The sequence below is a fragment of the Engraulis encrasicolus genome, chromosome 21 (genome assembly GCF_034702125.1).
Source record: "Engraulis encrasicolus isolate BLACKSEA-1 chromosome 21, IST_EnEncr_1.0, whole genome shotgun sequence".
Lineage (NCBI taxonomy): Eukaryota > Metazoa > Chordata > Actinopteri > Clupeiformes > Engraulidae > Engraulis > Engraulis encrasicolus.
In genome coordinates this window covers 3,417,048-3,437,839 of record NC_085877.1, presented here as the reverse complement: position 1 = coordinate 3,437,839, position 20,792 = coordinate 3,417,048, and the positions used below count along the sequence as shown (strand labels likewise).

General features: G+C 42.9%; 1 protein-coding gene across 1 annotated transcript; it reads left to right on the top strand.

Annotated features, from left to right (window-relative positions):
• Positions 1-1,400: 1,400 nt before the first annotated feature.
• LOC134437674 (cellular tumor antigen p53-like) lies at positions 1,401-20,212 on the top strand. Its single transcript, XM_063187174.1, has 11 exons — positions 1,401-1,594; positions 2,929-3,097; positions 3,766-3,817; positions 4,367-4,582; positions 6,868-7,054; positions 7,503-7,615; positions 10,500-10,609; positions 15,695-15,825; positions 16,035-16,186; positions 16,490-16,593; positions 19,384-20,212. Exons 2-11 carry the CDS (start codon positions 3,012-3,014, stop codon positions 19,478-19,480), a joined length of 1,248 nt encoding a protein of 415 aa, XP_063043244.1. The 5' UTR covers positions 1,401-1,594; positions 2,929-3,011; the 3' UTR covers positions 19,481-20,212.
• Positions 20,213-20,792: the final 580 nt, after the last annotated feature.

Here is a 20,792-nt window from a genome sequence, read left to right as displayed (position 1 = left end):
ATGTATTTTATCCAGTCATAATGAATACTTAGAATTGATGGTGGTGATAAGTATTCATGAAAAAGGTAAGATTAATGAATGGGTAGTAATGAATGAATTCTGGAAATAAACAACTAAAAATCTCACACGGTGTCCCTTAATCGATAATTTGCATCTCTAATTAGGAGGAGTTTGCGGCCTGTTCACCAGATGCCGTCAACGAACGACGTGAGGTGTGCCACTATCCCAAGAAGACTGGCAATCATGTATTGTATCAGTTTAGATGTTACGACCGTTTGTTTTTAATGCAATACATAAGAGTCGATCTTTTATTCTACTCGCTCAGTTCGCCACCCGTCCGAGTTGAGTCGACACCACTGACTTGTATCAAAGAAAATGGAATCTTGTACAAGAACGACAACTAGCTGGTGTGGCCAGGAGTGGCACTGCAGCTATGTTATCGCAGCCAAGTAAATAATGAATGGGTGCCAATGGGGCTGTACGCTTCTCTTAGAACTATCTGCCCGTGTGATTTTTTCCCTGGAAACAATGAAGTCGCGTTCGATAGATATGAGTAAGTGAAAGCATTTGCCGACACGTTTGCATCTTGTCAAGTGTTAGATTCGTGAAAATGACCCTTATTTCAACTATAGCAATGACATAACACGTGACAATCGACTTTACGGCATACGCCATTTGTTTTGTAGTTTTAAGTCTGACTTCAGATGTCGATGTGTTTAAAGTTATGTTAGGATTGTTGCGGACACCTGTTATTTATTGCATTTAAGGTGGTGGAAAAGCGGCATGTGTACATGGGGTAAAGGAAATGACTGCGCTCATCCTTAAGAATTTGGGCACCTTCAATTAACATGTTGGACGGTGGTGGGGGTTGAGGTGTGTGACCGTAGATGTCTCTGCTAGGAGGATCAGTCAGAGTACGTCTCTCGTCAGCTCTGGTCGTGAATAGTCGCAGAGATTCCTCAGCCAGCAGGTATTAGCCGAATGCTAGCGTGTTGCAGGACAAAACTAACACGTCTTTGGGAGAACAAAGCCATGTCAGGAACCTTTAACTTCACTTCTAATACAACTTCCATGATAAGGTACAGAATGTGCACACATCTTTACAAACCAGAGAACAGAATCGTCACAAATCCCTGCTGAGCCATTTAGCCCAATAGGCTCCCATTCATCTTTTACTTGGCTGCGTGCGCCAACGGGGCTATAATGGGAGCCAATGAGAGACGGCTATCTCATAGCTTAGAACATTTCTGCTTGTATTAAATAGAAGTCAGTGGTCGACACGTCTTCCCGGTGTCTGGTTTTTAAAACCAACACCGCCCTCTGATTGGCTGTGACACAAATCTGCCCACTGAACCACGCCCACTTGCTTCTCGGCGAAAAATTTTTTGGGAAATCCCCTTCCAGCAGCAGCATGCTGCACACAAAACAGCACTACAAGCTAATGTGATGCTAGCGCTTCACCGCTGAAGTGAAGTTTTTGTGGACTACAAACAAACATTACCAAGCCATTTCTTGGAGGCTTGCAACGGGATCAGTCGGCGCAGAAAACTCCGGAAATTCCACCTGAATAGTTTTGCTCTTAACGGGAGGCAAGGTAAGACATCGGATATTGTTGAAATGTGCTTTAAAATGTGACTATTTTGGAGTTTGCCATGATCTGTATGCTAGTCATTCAAACCTTCCCAAGGAGGTTAGCATATCACGCTTGCAGCGAATTTCGGCAGAGCACTAATTTAGCAAAGTCATGTAATTTAATCGAATTGTTACTTAATGGGTATTTTGCTGCTGCAGAATTCCTTGATAATTCCTGCAGAACTTGAGAAACGAGCGAAAACTGCCCCTTGCCTTTTTCAGGAGATGCTAACTGTTTAGCATATCTTAGCAAGCTAATTTGCGTGCCAGCCGTCCCATTATAACATATTAGTGAATGAATCACAATCTTGAAGTTATGTTATGAGGCATACTCGGCGAGAGTAACTCACTGGGCAAACTTCTGTGTGAGGATGGACAACAATATTTTGGTCGACAAAGATGATCTTCGGTATGCGAAACGTTACCGGATGTTTGCTTGTAATCCGCACTTGCTGTATCTGTAAAGTTGGTGAAGTCAATCTGTGGTAAAGTTACCTACTCGGTAGTAAACCTACGTTTTGTGATTGCTGTGATAAGCAAGACTACGACCCTACTTGTCAGGGTACAAGGGAGTAGACACATCTGACTGATATTTTTCATGAGCTTCGAAATCAGTGAATTCGACAAAAACACGACTGATGTAGCCCGAGGCTAGAAGGCAGGCCAATGTTTTGCTAATTAGGCCGCTAATTAGCCCAACGTTTTTCTTGTTTTGCCAGTTAGTTATTACTCCTTTATAAACCAATTATTGTAAATACATACATTATTCGCTCTGCGACAGTAGTCGTACTATTGTACTATTTCAGCGATTTGAATGAACTTTTAAGTTTAGTCAGGAAAGCATGGTCGTGCGTATCCTGCAGGCCTTGATTTGAAAGTGCAGCAACAAGGGTCAAATAAATGACGTGAGAGTTATGCGGTACAGTAATTAGTAATTTCGTGTGTATTTTTGGGGATATACTCGAGCTGGATGTTTGAAGTGGTCACGGTAGCCTGTTGCCCCCCCCCAAGACGCATATTGCAGATTGCAGATGCTTTTGCAGCTTACCCCCTCACAGATTTGCTCTTGGGGTTACATAATGTGTGTGAAGCATGAATGATGATGATGACGACAGCATATTGTGGGAAAGGCCTTTGAGGTTCATTTTGTGGATTTTGCACATGGAGCATATCATAAACTAACGTTAACTGACATGACTAATAAATAAATAAACTATTATGTAAACATGAGTATATGTGTGTATTTTTGTTTTGTTGCCTCACCGTACCAACCATTCTCTGGCTTGTTTGTGGTAGGCTCCTCTGCCCTCCTGTTCCCATCCTTGCTGTGCCAGAGCCCTCCTGTGCCTGTGGGGAGAAGGAGAACGAGAAGAGCAAACATGAATGAAGACATGGTGGAACTGCCCATGAGCCAGGGCAGTTTTGGCGATTTCTGGACCAACGAATTGGCAAATGTGGACCACAGGCAAGTCCTTGATTGTCAAATACAAGTCTGCGGGGTGTTTTCAAGTTATGCACCAAGGGCGCTGACATGTTGAAATGGGGGACAGATTTGCTTTTAGTGCTCATCGGAGGAAAATGCCTTGATTTAGCCTAATGTCAGTAAACTTCCAACAAATGGCCCAAAACTTGTTGTGGTAATCAGTAATCAGCAGCCATGCTCTCTACCACCTAATGAAATATCAAATCTGACAGACAATTATTGTGTCCATTCTCTCTGTTAAGCTTTTTCATTTACATTAGCGCCAGTGGAGACATTTTGCCTTTGTTTCCCCCCAAATGAAAGTGACCGCTGCCTGATGTGTGAGACATGCCCTGATCTGACTTCAAGAATAGTGATTGACCAACCTTCCATTTGCACCTCAAGTAATCTGTTTTAAAGATCCCACTGGTTTGGTGCCTAGATCTGTCTTTATTAAAGGACCACTCCGGGGCATTTGAAACAAAATCCCATTGCTAGAGGTGGTCAAATAATGACCGTAGGCAAAAAAAAATGTGCAATTCAGCGCTCTCTGTGCGAAGATTGCGCTACTAACGCTGCCTGTCATTCTAGCCAAATACATGGTAGTGCACTGTCTGATCAGTATAAGCATGACTCCATAAGTTGACGTGTGTGCATTTCTTATTTTACAGCATAATCAATGAATTGCCGATGGTTTTCTCATTTCCTGGATTGACTGATCTGGTAAGAGAGCTTTATACAGGAACACACACACACACACACACACACACACACACACACACACACACACACACACACACACACACACATACTGTCCATTGGTGATGCACTAGCACCCAAGACACCACAGTATGATGTGATGATGAAAGGGGTTTATAACTGTTGATTATTATGTACCAAGATGTGCAAGTCTTAGTTCTTTCCCTAGCCAATACATTATTTTACATTTGTTTGCATTACTCCGCTTTTATAGTTCCTTTTTTTCACACATCACAGGGCAAAAATAAAGAGAGATAGATGTTAAGGAGAAGTGGAGCATAGCTAAGTAGAGGACAATAAATATTATTATTATTATTATTATTATTATTATTATTATTACTAATTGCCCCCAGTGCTGGGGGGTAGTTAATAAAAAAAATAATATGTATTGTTTAGAGTGCAATATCACCACACGCCATGGTCTCAAAACACTTTGTTGATAGTATAGCATTGTGTAGGATGGTTTAATCTGCTTATCCGTAATCTTAATCTCCACGCTGTCTCCCGCTCCAGGGGCCGGAAAGCATGGAAGAGCTGGAGCAGTTGGCCGCCTTGCGGGACGAGGCGTTGCCCACCCCTGTGCCTGTGCCCGCGCCCTCCATCTCCCCTGGCATGGACTGCCTGCCCCCCACGGCCACCACTGTGCCCTCCACCTCCGACTACCCTGGTGACCTGGGCTTCCGCGTGCGCTTTACCCAGTTCAGCACTGCCAAGTCCGCTACCTCCACTGTAAGAGTCCCCAACCTTTTCCAGGAGTCTTAAAACAGTCTCACCGTTTGTTGAGGCCTTTAAAAGTTATACATACAGGCATATGTATTTGCACTGTATGTCTTGGGTTGTATTTAGTCAAACCCTGAGTTTTGCCAAGTCTATAACTTGATAATTACCATAGAGACTGTAAAAAAAAGTCATATAAAAAGACATATTTTGCAGTGAGTTTCTTAGATTACATTTACTCAAGTCTCAAGTCCTTGAGCTGAGTTAAGTGATGGCAAGTCTTCAAGTACATCACTATTCTGTGCTTAATGTGTGCTGCACACTATGCTGGTGTTTCAAACGCATTGCATTTACTGGGAATCAAAATCTTTGAAAAAGAGTAGTGAATGGAAGTGTAGAGCGTTATCATTTAATCTATTAATATTTGTGTAAATTTGGCACAGAGTACAGGTGGTGAAGTAAACTTGGACAATTGTGTAAGTTAAGTATATAATTACTGCCTTTTTGCTGAAAATGCATTCATTTGTATAGAGCTGTCTACTAATGCGTGTACATTATGCTTATTAAGCCCATTTATTACAGACCAATATACAATCTAACAGTGGTAGAAGATGCCTTTGTGTAATATTTCTTGTTGGATTTGGTAAATGCAGCTTGAATGCTTTGCACATCAAACTGTGTTTCCATTAATCAGCCATTTAAGTTGCTGATTTTAATTTTTATAATTAGTCTGTGATTATCAGTTATGATAACAATGGAACCTTATGATTCAGGAACAAGATTTTGTCATTGGACCAGAAAACACACACTCAGCCATATTTGGTGGTGTATTTAGCAAAGGCATTATAGTTAAACTTGTTGCTCTCTTGTTGCCCACATTCTTGAGAATTTGTCTTTATGTAAAGAAGCTGGTTATGGGTACAACATTTCTAATAAATAGCCGTTGCTCCTCATATAGACAGTTAGTTATACTGTACAGAACTTGCTTTTCAGTCAAATACACTCACACCATGCCACGTGCCACCTCTCCTCTTGTTTAAACTTTGCAAGCCCATCATATGTGCGCTAAACCTGTATACATTGTTTTGAGACATGCCTCTTTGGGTAAAGCACAAAATGATTAATGAGCCCATAAGTTTTCTCACAAATGGGAAAAGATCAACAGTTTACCTGCTATCATTCACGCGGTCCCAAAATGGCGCCCTGCTGCCCTGATATCCTACATTGAGTCGTTCCTCTGCTGTAAGAAGTAAGTTCCAGCTCGGTGATCCCACGGCGTAGCCTTTTGTCTTCAGTAAAGTCGGTGAGGACCAAGCGTGAGGGAGTGCGTGATCCGTTGGTGATGCGTTGTGCCGGGGACCACCCAATAATGCGTGGGGAGCATGCCTTCTCAGCGAAAGGAATGAATGAATGCCATTTTTTTAAAGTGGGGCCGGTGTTCCTGGCATTGGTGTGTGTGAGAGAGGGTGAAGGGCTTTGCGGTGTAGGGGGGTGGTTGGTTCTCTGTCACGTCACTGTGTCGTCCTGAGTCAGTGCCACCCCCCTTGTAGTCCACATCATCGTTTCAAATCGGCGAATGGAAATTGACAATTTGAACATGACCGGGCATGTCCCACCCCAACTGCTGGTCCTATCTCAAGAACGGAAAGGGTTAAAAAAAAAAACTATCAAAGGGCCTGTTTCCTGTACAGGAGTTTACAGATAACCACACTAAGCAGTTTGGACTAATTTTAAGAGGGTTCATCACTTTTGCAACCTGTTGAATTGAAGCAAGGCGGTAGGTTCGTCAAACCTTTGTGAAACCTTTTTTCTAGTCCATGAATGTATTTTTCATCTCTTGTCTTTGTCCTCTTGTTCATGTTATTGCTTATATACCATTCCGTTGTCTGATGCTTGTTGTTGTTGGGTTTATTTTCTTTTTTATATCAGTTTGCTTGACATATTGGCCACTTCAGTAAATCACCAGTAATCTGTCTATTGACATTCCCCCCTCCCCCTTCTGTCTTCTTCTTTTTCCGGGAATAGGGGGATGATGGGGGAGGGCTTTTTTGTCAGGACACTGAGGAAAGGGAGATGGTGTTTCAGCTGTGGCGGGAATGGTCTTTAAGCCAGGCTACCAGCATGTATTTTTTGTGCACTATAATACATTTCTATAATGTTTCGTCAAACAAATCCCTCCACACCGCTGTCCCATCTCTGCCCCTGTCTATAGTATTTATTTTACTTTTTTACATCCTATTTCTTGACACAATGACTGACCAGAGGTGAATTGGGCATGTGGTTGTCTGTGTGCGCAGTTCTCCCAGAAGCTGGACAAGCTCTTCTGCCAGCTGGCCAAGACATGCCCGGTGGAGATGCTGGTTGACTCAGAGCCGCCCGCCGGTGCCATCCTGAGGGCCACCGCTATCTACAAAAAGTCCGACCACGTGGCCGACGTGGTGCTGCGCTGTCCACACCACCAGAACATCGCCGAAAACAACGAGGGTGCGTGTGCCTGTCTCCGTCTCTGTCTCTGTCTAGGTCTCTCTCTGTCTACGTTTACCGGTATGTCGGCAGGGCTTGACATTGGCTGAATACGAGTAGAACCCGACTTTGACTAGCTATACGTACTTGCATCCCTACTAGCTGATTGGGCAGGTGTGTTTTTGTTGTTGCTTTGGCACGACATATCGCAGAATTTATTCTGTTATATTCTGTTCTTGTGCATTATTTTTTGGTATTGAAGGTCCAGTAATGCTATACTCAGTTTCTGTTGGTCTCATTTATGTATTCATTTTATGTTAATTGCAGTTTGTTAATATCACGTATTCAAGCTTCAAAAAGAAGCCCAGTTACCTACAACAAACACTTTTGACAAGAGGCATGGTCCTGGATGAAAGATAATCTTAACAGCCCAATTGAAGTGCTTTTTTAAATCATTATTTGTGTGCAGGTGTGGCCCATCGCAGTCACCTGATCCGCATGGAAGGCACCCAGAGGGCCCTGTACCTGGAGGACCCCACCACCAAGCGCCAGAGTGTCGTCGTCCCCTACGAGTGTCCCCAGGTACGCACAACCCACCCCGAGTGGCAGATTAGTTTTCTTTGGACTTTTAAGGCCTTTATGATGGCCAGTGTGAGGGGAGACAGGAAATGAGCAGGGACAGAGACGGGTCAAGGTTGGGAAATGGCCCAGGCCGGACTCGAACCTGGGTCCCCATGGGCATGCAACCCCACATGTGGGAGTGCTTAGTATGCTGCGCCACAACACCAGATACAAGTCTGGACAATCTCCAGGCATTTTGTTATTAGTGTCTTGAGAGAGAGAGAGAGAGAGAGAGAGAGAATATTTTGTATTTTAAGTCACTTCTTCAAATGCCAGTTTTCCAAAAACATGACAATGTTTGATGTGGAAAAGCTCGTTCTTCTCCTGCCAGGATGACGTTGCAATCGGAGAGTCGGAAGATGGACGATCAGGAAACTGTAATTAAACTTCAAAGCGTTTTTATTTTTCTCAAAACAGAATGAGCTCGTGGGCAACGTCAAGGACATAAACCAAAACTGGACTGGCAACTCAAAATACTTAATATTAATTCTTCCGAAAATAAACACAAAAGTTCTGACACTTTGTACAGCTCTCAGCAGCAGCTACTTTTTACAAACGTTTCTGAAGACAGCTCACTCCGATAAAACGGCTGCTTCGCCTATCTCGCTCACTCTCAACAATGAGCTGGGTTTTACATACCCTTCACTACGCAGACAATTATTCAATTAACCAATGTGATTGCAGACACAAATTCACAATTGGCCCGTACCATTTCTCCAAGACCTTTCCAAAACAAAGCGCCAGTTACAAATCATATCAACAAACATTGGCCATTTTTGCCCACACAAACCCCACACCAAACATGATTCACAAACATTGTAGGCCTACACAACATGAAACATTTAAAGTCCAAGTATTAAACACATGTCCATTTTCAGTGCTTGACATATAAATTTCAATTTATTTGTTTAGGGGGATAGCCCCTTAAGATAGGATATCTCGTTTTCGAGGGGGTCCCCATGACCTCACGCGATGGAAATGCTGGCACAATGGTGCACGCTCCCGTGTAGCAGTGTCGTGCGCACTTGGAAAGGAGAATGCGATTCCGAGCGGTTTATGTGTGCGTGTGTGTGCGACTGTCCAGCTCTGCCCACTCCTCGAGGTGCATAGTAAATACACAAGTTCACAAATAAAGTTCACCAAAATAAAGAGTGGTTTAAAATCAGTGAAAAGTGGCGAGGTCACCTTTTCACATTTGAACAATGGCTGTTGTATTTTGACACTACTGAAGGTGTTTAGAAGGTCACAATCAAATACTTTACCTGGAATCATCATTTGTTTGAAGAGCTGCTAATTTGTTTATATTGCAGCATGAGAGGGTTGACCTGAGGTGGATAACACTGTCAGTATTGTGGGGCTTTTATCCCGTTTGGTTGTAATTTTATATGGCTGTTTTATATGGCTGTCGCAATAACCGCATAAATGGATCACAGCGGTGCCTAGATGCCCAGCGCGGTGTCATGTTGGGACACCGCCACCAACGCATATGACTAAAGTAACCGGCCCAGTATTGCAACTTCAGTGAATTTTCCCTAGGTTTGGCGAGATTTGGCTGCCCCTGGTCACTAAATGACTATCTGAAGCATTTTTAAAGTGCAACTCTGTGCCGACTGAGCAATCACGTCCTGCCAGCATTGCGGTCATGGATAAGAAAAAATGTTGTCTACTTGAGGCATTCATTTATGAAACCCTTAACATGTATCTAATAACAATGACGCTATTGTGAGCAAGTTTAGCAGCAGTAACGTTTTAAATAATAGTTTTTTTCAGCTAACTCGGCCATGATAACTCTGTGATAAGAGTAGCCTACTGTAGTAGGCTTACTTACATGTACAATTGCCAAATATTCCAGAGTCGTTTGTAGTTGAGGAGAGTAGCCTACATTCAGGCTACTTTCCAAGTTCGCATAGTCTGTACATGCTTCCGTTCCGACCCCTGTACCACAGAGTGCAACGAATGCAGAGCTGGCAGGTGGTGTTTTTTTTTTAATGTTCGCTGGGTAATTATGAATGTCTTGAAAATAACATTTAGGCGGTTTTATTCATAATAAGGGACAAAACAAACGTTGGGGTAACAAATAATGATCCATGCCAATAATGTGCATGTCTTCTAATTAAGTTTTTTGTGCTCCCATTGACTTCTGCGGTGTCACCGCTTACTGTGCTGGTGAGATGCAATGAAACACCTCAGGAGAAATTCCCTAACCGCGACAGCCCTAGCTGTATCTCTCCACTATCTCTACACAGCTGAGTTCTGAGGCCACTGCCATCTCTAGTTATGGTTAATAACGAGGGTCTGGGGGAGTGTCTGATTTCATCTACTGTAATATATTGTAATGCAGACCCTTTCCAAAAATGTTTGAATATCATGTTTTGGAAAGGGATTCATGTCATCTTTCATGTGTTCCATCTCTGCCCACCCGTGGTCTGTGGTTTGTCACCGTGTTTGCTTATAGTTTTGGTTACAGTAATGTACCGTACTGTAATGTGATGTGTCCGTTTCCATCTCCACATGGATATTTTTGTGAGGTTGTGGTTATAGTTCATAGGGGTGCCTGGAACATCTTTTTCTTACGATACCTTAAAAGCTTTGTTACACATGAAACAGGAAATTGTCTTCTTCTGGCGTGTCTCTAGACATTAAGTAAGACATGACAAAACAAGACAATACGTGTATGTTGGTGGCTGTGTAGCTGGTATTGCTCATCTTGTGTGGAGTAGGGCCACAGCTGAGGGGATGAAGGATATGTGTTTTTGTGTGCTTGTGGTACCTTGTAGAGGCTGATGGATGTAGTGTAGTGTGATGTGATGTGATGTAATGTGTATGTCTCCATCTCTCCACCCAGCTGGGCTCGGAGGCCACCACCATTCTCCTCAGCTACATGTGCAACAGCAGCTGCATGGGCGGCATGAACCGCAGACCCATCCTCACCATCCTCACCCTGGAGACTCAGGAGTGAGTAACACACACACACACACACACACACACACAGTGGTCAATTATCATCATCCTAACCCTGGTGTGAGTAACACAGGGCTCCAGAGTGCGACCAATTTGGTCGCATATGCGCCCATTTTTACCTCCGCCAGGAGGTTATGTGATCGCCCGAATTTGTGTGTGTTCGTCACGCTGCTATTACCTGTGTGTTCGTCACGCTGCTATTACATGGCCTGTGTGTTCGTCACGCTGCTATTACATGGCCTGCCACAGGGCGCGCAAGGACCACTGAGGACGGCTCTGTGAGGAGGAGCCTTGAGCTGGCGTACCTTCACGCAGCCACACCGGGGCAGAGCATTGAAGTGAAATTCTTACCGCAGTCAAAATCTCTATCAAAAAGCAGCCTTAGCTACAGCCTCGCAGATCGTTTAAGTTCACAATGCTGTCACAAAACATTCATATGAAATTAAGCTCACAGAAAGGCGCGCGCGAATTGCGTTAGTCCGCGGTGATTTGCTGCTTCCCCAATCCCCGCGCACTGAAGCCATCAGCACTACAAAACATTCCATAACATTCATATGAAATTAAGCTCACAGAAAGGCGCGCGCGAATTGCGTTAGTCCGCGGTGATTTGCTGCTTCCCCAATCCCCGCGCACTGAAGCCATCAGCACTACAAAACATTCCATAGACTAGTTCCTAGACTTCATAACGAATGAACGCTGGAGATGCGGCGAACAGTGATTTTCAATACGAAATAGCGAGCAGGCCCGGGTGCCGATCATCTGCCCGCAGCGCCAAGACCAACTCGCCCTCATGAACGGATTCCCAGGTAGGAGGAACTTCTCCAACAAGTGTAGTGTCGGGGTAGGCATGATTCCGCTAGCTGCGACCAGTCGAGTCGGCATGTCTCTCGCTAAGCAATTGCGTTTGTAGCACAACGTTGGTGTCACGATATTGAAACAGCTAGAAATGATACAAGTGGATTTACCTCTCAAAAGTTTGTTTAGCCTTGCGAAATAGCCCAAAAGAATAACTGACACTCCACAACCATCCATGCACTGCCACTGGATAAGGGGATTCTTGGACATTTCTGATTCAATAATTAAGTGAACGGCTCAAAGTAGCCCTACAGTATGTTGTCTTGTTGGGTTGGGGACCGCTGCACTGCTGTAGAATATGTAGTCTACTATGGGTGTTGGCCAATGAAAATTGTGCTCTTAATTTTTTATTTTGTTTTAGATGGTAGCCTAATGAAAGGCATGCTGCCAATCATCAACAATGTGACTAATATGTAGCAATGAGCATTGGCAGATCACAGAAGGCATAGGCTATGAACAATCACTTTGCCAATATAAAATAATCAAAGGTGAACTAAACAGTCCACAGCTAGAGGACATGGAAATGATAAAAGAGACAGAGAGAACTGTAATTTGGTTACAACTTGACGGTTCAATTACCTGAACACAAATGCTATGTAGCCTATAGGCCTAAATACATGAAACCACATCATGACTCTATACCTATGTCCAAAACGAACTGAACTTCCTTGGCGGAGGTCTGCGTTCTCTGAATGCATTTCTAGTTTTCAATGGTGCGCCTAAAAAATATTTTTAGGCGCACCGGTGCGACCAGCCATCAGTAGAACAAAATTAATTATCAAACAGCCGTTTTAATGGACATAAAATGAATAGTCATTCTACAGTAGTGGCCCATCATCACACAATAAAACTGGCAATTATCCGCACCCGTCTGCGTTTTTGTGTGGCAATGTTTAATATCCGCTCAAGCCATTTAGGTTTTCCCCGTGATTGTGACTCTCTCGTGTTTAAAATATCCTCAAGTCTTTTGCTGTTTTGACCGTGATTGTAACTCTCTCGTCCGTTGCAAAACTCGCCTGGTTGAGAACACAAAACTCGCTGGCACATGTGAACTCGGATAGTTGAGCGAAGTCGAACATTCTTTTCTGAAACGCCGGGCTGCCTGTGAACGAGGAAGGGGGAGAAAGGTATCGGTAGTTCAGCGGAGTTGAAGGAATGACCGCATCGACACGTTTCAGCCGCGTGCAGAGCTGGCCAAACAACAGGTGACGCGCTAGTCTGTCGGGACTTCTGCGACAGTTTTTTGATAGCGACTAGGGCAGGCTACATACTTCCTATCAGTAGGCAAGGCATCGTTCATGCACCTCGAGACAGCACGAGAGAGAGGGAGGGAGAGAGAGAGTGAGCGAGCGAGAGAGCGCACTAGTGCTGTCGTGTCTGTTCGTAGCGCTTGCTAAGATACCACAATCATTATGCAGAGGGAGAGCGCTCAAAAACGGGGAAATAGACAAAACCCAATTCACCTCAGATTCCACTGTAAACATAGGCTAGGCTTTTTGTGTCTAATGATTTTAAAAATCATGACATTTTTAGCAGGGTTTGTTAAAAAAAATCTATCCATCCATCTATCCATCTTCATATTGTAACTCTGTGCTTGTGCCATGTGCGTAGCCTTATTGCAGAAAAGGCTGGTATGTTGATCTTACTAGTCAAACACATAGGCCTACTGACTAAAAGGCTACTAATTTGGTCTTTTCTACCAGCCAAACTGCTTGTAGCCAAGATGTGTTAGTTAGGTAACCTACTGTCATGTCTTTTATAAGGAGCACATTTGGAAGACTAGCCTATAGCACATGAAAGGCTCCAGGGGCCTCATTTATAACGGGTGCGTACGCACAAAAGACTGCGCACGCCAAGTTCACCGCAAGGTTTGGTATTTATAGAAAAAGAACTTGGCGGTAAACATGCGCAGCTCCACGCAAAGTTTTACCCATGCGTACGCCCTAAACAAAAGACCAAACGCGGAAAGCGCGACCTCGGGAGGTAGCTGGAAGAACGACCCGAAATTGGTAGGGGGGGGAAACGGAGGTCACGTGTCATGATAGCCTCTTTAACATTAATTCAGTTCGCAACGAAAAACGTGATTGTTTGTTGTTTGTTTGGTAATGGTGGAAAATAATTAGTAGGCCTACCTGGCCTATCCATAGTCACATGCATGTTTTTTAAGGAAGTAACCGACGCTTCAAATGTTATATTTAGAGTACATTACATTTGGAAATATCTAAATCACTCACGGACCTTTCCAGTATATCTATCTGTAGGCTATAATCGTTTGTGCGTTCCGACTCTGCAAAGGAATTACGCCAACATTTAAGCCAGTTGCAGAATAATCTGCTCGAGTCCCACGTGCAGCTGTACTAATAGAAAGATAGGCCTAATGGTTGATTTTCTCAGCCATTCGGCATACAGACAAGCATACAGCCAAGTGTCATACTGATGGACGGTTTCGTTTCTGTTGTTGCATGCCATTTCTTTTTCATGCGGTTCGTCAGCAAATGAGCAGATGTGCATTTCTAAGACTGCTGGCCTTATAGACTGATAATGCGCGTTTATAATACACACATTAAATAAATACAGACTAGAAAATGCCCATAGATGTCAGGCTGTCTGTGGATGTGTCGATCGACAGTTGGGGCGTCGCTTTGAACTGAAAGCAGACAGCTGCGCGCAGTGACCAACGGTAAACCCGGGGCATATGGTGCCATGAGACAGCGAATACATTTTCTACCGGTGAATTTCACATGGGGACATGCCATGTGAGATGTTTCCTTGACGCAGCTATTTTCCCCTTGTTCACAACTAAATTAATACTACATGTCCATGACTTAGCAGGTTCATATGCCATCCTTATTTTATTTATTTTTACTTCTGGTATAGCGTGACTTTTGCGAACATAACCATCCACATGCTGCAATTCGAGGGATTTTGTTTTTTGTACGACTTCCCAAACTTAACCGCTCCACATTGCCCAACGTTCTCTAGGCCTATCTAATAAAACGGTTTGCTCCACATGTGGTAAATAAGCTATCTCGTCTGCTTTCCGCACGCCGTCCACAGATATAATTATTCATTTTGGGCGTTTCACTGAATATTCATAGATAATTATGGGTGTGTCCACAGGTGCGCACATATGCCGCAACTTCAGAGTCAGTTGGGATTTATAAAGGGAAATCGACGTGGAACGTGCGTGCGCCATGCTTTATAAATCTGAATATTTTCTTGCGCACGCACATCCTGAGTTTCGTGCGTGCGCCATCTTTTGGCGCATTTCTTCCGCAAAGTTTTATAAATGAGGCCCCTAGTCTTTTGAAATATAGCAACAATAATAGAATAATAATAATAATAATAATAATAATATTATTATTATTATTATATTATTGTTGCTATTATTATTGCTATTGTTATTTTTAATGATTATTTTTTTTAAAGCTGAGGTGCGTGTGTGTATGGGGTGTTGAAAACATTTGGGTGCACCTAAATTTTGTGCTGGTGCACCTAAAAAAAAATGTTTAGGCGCACCAGTGCAACCAGTGCAAAAAGTTAGTCTGGAGCCCTGGAGTAACACACACACACACACACACACACACACACACACACACACACACACAGACACCATCAATTCTCGCCCTAGAGACTCGGGAGTGAGTAACACACACATACACATTTTAAGGACCAAGAAACATTACATTTAAGGCAACATAAATACATAGGTCTGTCTCCTGTAAGTAAACATTTCTATCTGCACACGTCATAAAAGGCTGTATTTGTTTTCATACGCTGTTGGGTTTAGGTTGGTGCCATATGACGCACTATTTGCATTTATTTGTATTACCGGTATTTGCATGGGCATAGAACATGGAACAAAATATTGATATGTGGTTTGATGGGAGGGAGAGAGACGCTGCCTGGCCACACTTGGTGGATGTGAGGGAGGTCTATGCAAAGCACATTAGTGAGACAGTGGTGACGCAAAACTTTAAATAACATGTAACATAATGCTGTTGGACTGTACCTTTGGGATATGCATGTACAGTCAGTCAAATGGCATATTGTGTAACCAAAATGCAAAATAGAACATGTTGAAAATGAAATGTGAAATAGTGTACTGTTAATATACGTAGTAGTAGTAGTAGTAGAAGACATGATAAAATGTTCTAATATTGTAACATAATACATGTGTGTGTATTTGGTTAATAAATCTTCCGGTTGTGCTGGACTCTCCAGGGGTCAGGTGCTGGGGCGACGCTGCTTTGAGGTGCGCGTGTGTGCCTGCCCGGGCCGCGACCGCAAAACCGAGGAGGAAAACCTCACCAAGAAAAACGGGCAGAAGGTTCCCAGCGCAGGGACCAAGAGAAGTAAGTGTGAAGAGGGACCGGAGAGGCCAGGAGGGGATGTGTGTGTTTCTGTGTCTGTCTGTGTTATCTTTTATGAGGAAAGCCTGGTGTTTTTAAAGATGGAGTGCGTAATATTGTTTTAGCAGTTTACGTCCAGAAGTGTTATCTTTTATCAAGTTGTGTGTTGTGATGCAAAATGATTCCATTGCTTGCTCTTCATTGCTCTACAGAGCTGCAGGGCCCTGAGGTGGACAGCCAGGTCCAGGGGCTGGGACAGGGACAGGGACAGGGGCCGCTGCTGGGCCTGCCTGCACCCAAACCTGGCACCAGCAAGAGGCCCAAGGTCGACGCCACCTCCGACGACGAGGTGTTCTACCTTGAGGTACATCTACTCAATCTTTAGGTGTTTTAACGCCTCTGTTGCTTAGAACTCTGGATCAGCGTCATGCTTGCAGCCTCCTGTGTTGAAACCTTCAACTTAATTTTGTTTCAGACACGTAAATGTTTTTCATCTTTTATCTGACATGTTTTGACGGTGAAACTTCCGTCTTCATCAGAGGGTCACATGGATGTTGAAGTGTGACGTGCTTTAAAGGATAGCTTCAGCCAATTTCATTATGCTGTTGTATTGGTCATGGACAACAGGCTCAAACTGACCCAGTGCAGTATCTCTCTCATGTCTCAGGTCCGGGGACGCAAAAGATTTGAGATGCTGAAAAACATCCTGGACAGCCTTGAGCTGAGGGACGTGATCCCGACCGCGGACCAGGAGAAGTACAAGCAGAAAGCGTAAGGCCTGCTTCACACCTCAAATAGAGCAGGAAATTAAAAGCTTTGTTGCAAAATGACGTATTTCCATCCAAATTTAGATTTGTGTTTTGGGTATTGTACTGCATAGTATTGCACAATGCATTTTATATAGGTTGAAAAAGTATGTCCTCAAAATATTTGAATGGCAAGAATTCACATATACTGTAGATGATGGGATGTCTGAACAGTCATTTCCAATAATAACATTTAAAAAGTAAAGAAAATGGTGCTTCCATCATTTTGCAACGAAACTCTTCAAATAAGATGCAACACCAAGCCTCCCATTTTCTTCTTTTTAATGTTGATGTTTTAGGCCATGCATCAACGCACAGGGCCTTAAATTATCACCAGCCAACTGGCCGAATGCTGGAGAAAATTCAGTTTGGCTGGTAGAAGAGAACACATACTAGCCACTTTGACTTACAGTGAGCAATGTTTGGCTAGTAACAAATTGGCTAGTGATGTAAAAATGTAATGTATTGCCCTGTCAACGCATAATGGTGGCTGAAGCTTATGTGTTGAGATCCGTGAACCATGTAAGCCCCTAAGGTGCAGACTTGAAACGTCAAAGTTGAAAAAGAAATGGGAACCCTGGTGTTACAAGCTTTCTTTCTAGCTGTTTTCATTCTCTCGCCATTACACAGAGCTCCATTGTCCTTCATGGTACAACGTACTGTATATCACAGTACCATGTTATTCCAAATACCTGTCATAACTTTAGAGACCACTATCCCCCAAAATCATAACCTGCAAAGCCAGACATGAAATGTATAGTCTGGGCTTGCACCCTAGGCAGTGTCACCATAATATCCCAATGACTCACTACACCAATGTAAAGCTAGACAATGTGTTGTAATTAGAGGACAGAGCCAGGCCAGATTTGTGGCCCTACTGCCATCGTCTCTTGTGGTATGAGCTTAAAAGCATATTCTGCTTGTTGTTTACTACACCACCAAATTTATACAGGAGCTTTATTGAAAATTTAGAAATTGTGAGGTGTTCTTTGGCATATTGTTATGTCTCTTGTTACTTTTCATGACCCAGGAGAGGATGCCTTTTTATCAGTGGGTATGCAAAGCAGATGAGCTGTAGCTGGAAAGCTTGTGGGTGGTTACAGACAGAAATGCAAACATTGTAAAGCATTGCGCAAAAAGCACCAGGAAGCTGGGCATGCTCATTTCAGCTAGGTTAATCCCCTTTGTACCTTGCCATTTTTTCACCAACAAATATACAGCCGCGGCAAAAATTGAGACCACTGTCACATTTTCAGTTTTTCTGATTTTGCTTTGGATAGGTAAGTGTTTGTGTAAAACAAACATTATTTCATTCTATAAACTACCGACAACATTTCCTCCGAATATCGAAAGAAAATATTGTCATTTAGATCATTTATTGGCAGAAAATCTCAAATGGTCAGAATAACACATAAGATGCAATGTTTCCAAATCTCAAAAAAAGCAAAGAAAACAGGTTGATATTAACTTAAAAACAACATAATGGTAATGTATTAATTTAGGAAGAGTTCAGAAATCAATATTTGGTGGAATAAGCCCGATTTGTAATCACAGATTTCATGTGTTTTGGTATGCATTCCATTACTCCTTCACATTGTTCTTGGATGACTTTATTTCAGGCCTGGTGCAAGAATTCAAGTCTCTGAGCTTGGGTTGATGGCTTGTGATCATCCAGCTTCCTCCTGATCACATTCCAGAGGTTTTCAAGGGGGTTCGGCCCTGGAGTTTGGGCTGACCATGTCAGGATATTGATCTGGTGGTCCTCCATCCACAGCTTGATTGGCCAAGCTGAGTGGCTGGAGCATTGTCCTTCTCTAAAAAGGAAAAAACAGTCCTCAGCGTTCGGTAGTGTTGTCAGAGCAATAGGAAACAAGTTTTGGCCCAAGGTAACTTTGCAAACGGTGCCTCTCTGAAGCCATATACAAAGATGAATCTGACTGACAGATCATCACCTATCCTTGGCCAAAGTTCACATCTAATCCAACACCTGGTCATCCAATGGTTAGCTAGAGACCTGGAGAGGTCTATGAACCACAATATTTTGCACAATTTGGCAGAGAATAGGTGATTATCTGAGGGAAAAGCTTGGCAACTGGTAGCAGATTTTTGAATGCACAGATAAATATGCGTTATTCCACTTATCTGATTATCACAGCTAGTGGTGCTGCTACATAAATAATGAATTTGGGAAATCAGCCTGTGCCTGTCCTTGCTCAAAAAGCCAAGATGTCAACATTCTATACTTTGCGTACAAAATTGTTTACATTTGTATACATTGGGTGTTTGGGTACAAAGAAACACAAATGGACAAGTCAAAAAAGCGTTCTGACTGAGCAGAGACTATTTAGACCCAAGGTCATTTTCTAATCCCATCCCATCCCTCTTACACAGTCTCCACGTATTCATCCTAGCTGACATGACAGTGAAAACATGATGTACACATAAAATCCCTTTAAAACCTAACTGAAAACAAAATGTTCAATGCCAAAATTAACTCTTACAAACTTAAGAACTAGGAAATGCTAGACTAAACATTTTAACGCCATGGTAAAACATTTAACTGCGAAATGGTTAGCTTTGTCATTGTGAATCCTGTCTTATTGAGCAATGTGACTGACTTTCCTGGCCATAGACTCAGAAATGAAGTAAAATTTCTATTGCCAACTAAGAAATAGTGAGCTCTGTGATTGTGAATCCTGCCTCGCTCCTCTTGAATGATGTGACTGACTGAGTGTGATGGGTTTCTGTTGTGCAGCGCATCCAAGGCCAGGTCCGGGGGGGAGGCGGGACAGGACCCCAGGAGCGGCAAACGGCTGCTGATGAAGGAGGAGACTCGGAGTGATTCCGACTGAGGAGACCACGCCTCCATCTCTTCAGGGACCCTCCTCTCTTCTTCCCTTTTTCTCCCTTCATCACCCCTCTCTCTCTCTCTCTCTCTCTCTCTCTCTCTCTCTCTCTCTCTCTCTCTCTCTCTCTCTCTCTCTCTCTCTCTCTCTCTCTCTCTCTCACACTCACACTCACACTCACACTCACACTCACACTCACACTCACACACACACACACACGCATACATACACACACTGTGTTATCACACTGAGGCATACTGTACACACTTTTACTTTCCCCCATTTGTACACACACATTCTTTGTACTGCCACCTTCGTACTGTCCTGCCCAGAAATGCTCTACATAACCCATAACCCTATTTGGTGCTACTGGTCTCCTCTCCCCATCAAAAATGTATTCATAGAATCCATAGCACTTGTAGCAGCAATGACCACAATTTTTTATTTTTTTATTATTTTTTTTTACCTTTTTTTGAACCGTCATTATGATTGGACAGAATAGAGTTGGACTGCAAAATGATTGGGAGAGAAAAATCACCAGACCATTATGAGTTTTCCTTTTTTCTTTTTTTTTCTTTTTTATAAAATAGTTAATAGAAAGTGTATTTTTTGAATGTATTGTCATGTGTATTGGAAGGTTCCAGGTTATGTTTTCTGACTTTTGAATTGTCATTTGTTTCTCTTTGCACGTATCTTGTTTGTTTTTTAAGAAAAAGAATAAACATTCCCTTTGAAATAGTTTGGTCCCTTCTGCTATTTTTCTGAGCCAAGACTAGCTGCAGCTGAAGTGTATGATTTAATTCTACCGTAACTTTACCCTGTGGAACGAACCTACTGTAAACCAAAAATCCTGTTACATTAGCCACATATAATTTGAAATTAGGAAAAAAATAACTAAGACATAAAACCTCAAAATGGTGAAAATCATGATTAGTGGAAAATGTTCAAACAAGTGTCTACTATGTGTAGGCCTACATCCAGTTACTCAACTCCCAAAGCCGCAATGAATTAAACTGTTCATTTATTTAGATAAGGCCTTCCTGTCTTACCTGTCGCCAAGAAGACTGAAAACCTGCTCGTCATTTTTAGACACATACAAACATACAGGGCTCTAAATTAACCTTTTCCCATTACCAGCCGAATGGCTAGTAGATGTTAATCTTACTAGCTAAACGTACTAATGGGTCAAAGTGTCGAGTAGGTTTTCTCTTTTTTACCAGCTAAACAGAATTTTCACCAGCATTTGGCTGGTGTGAATTTAGAGCCTTGTCTGTGTGCATTCATACAGCATCCAATACAACCAAAAGCATGAATTCAA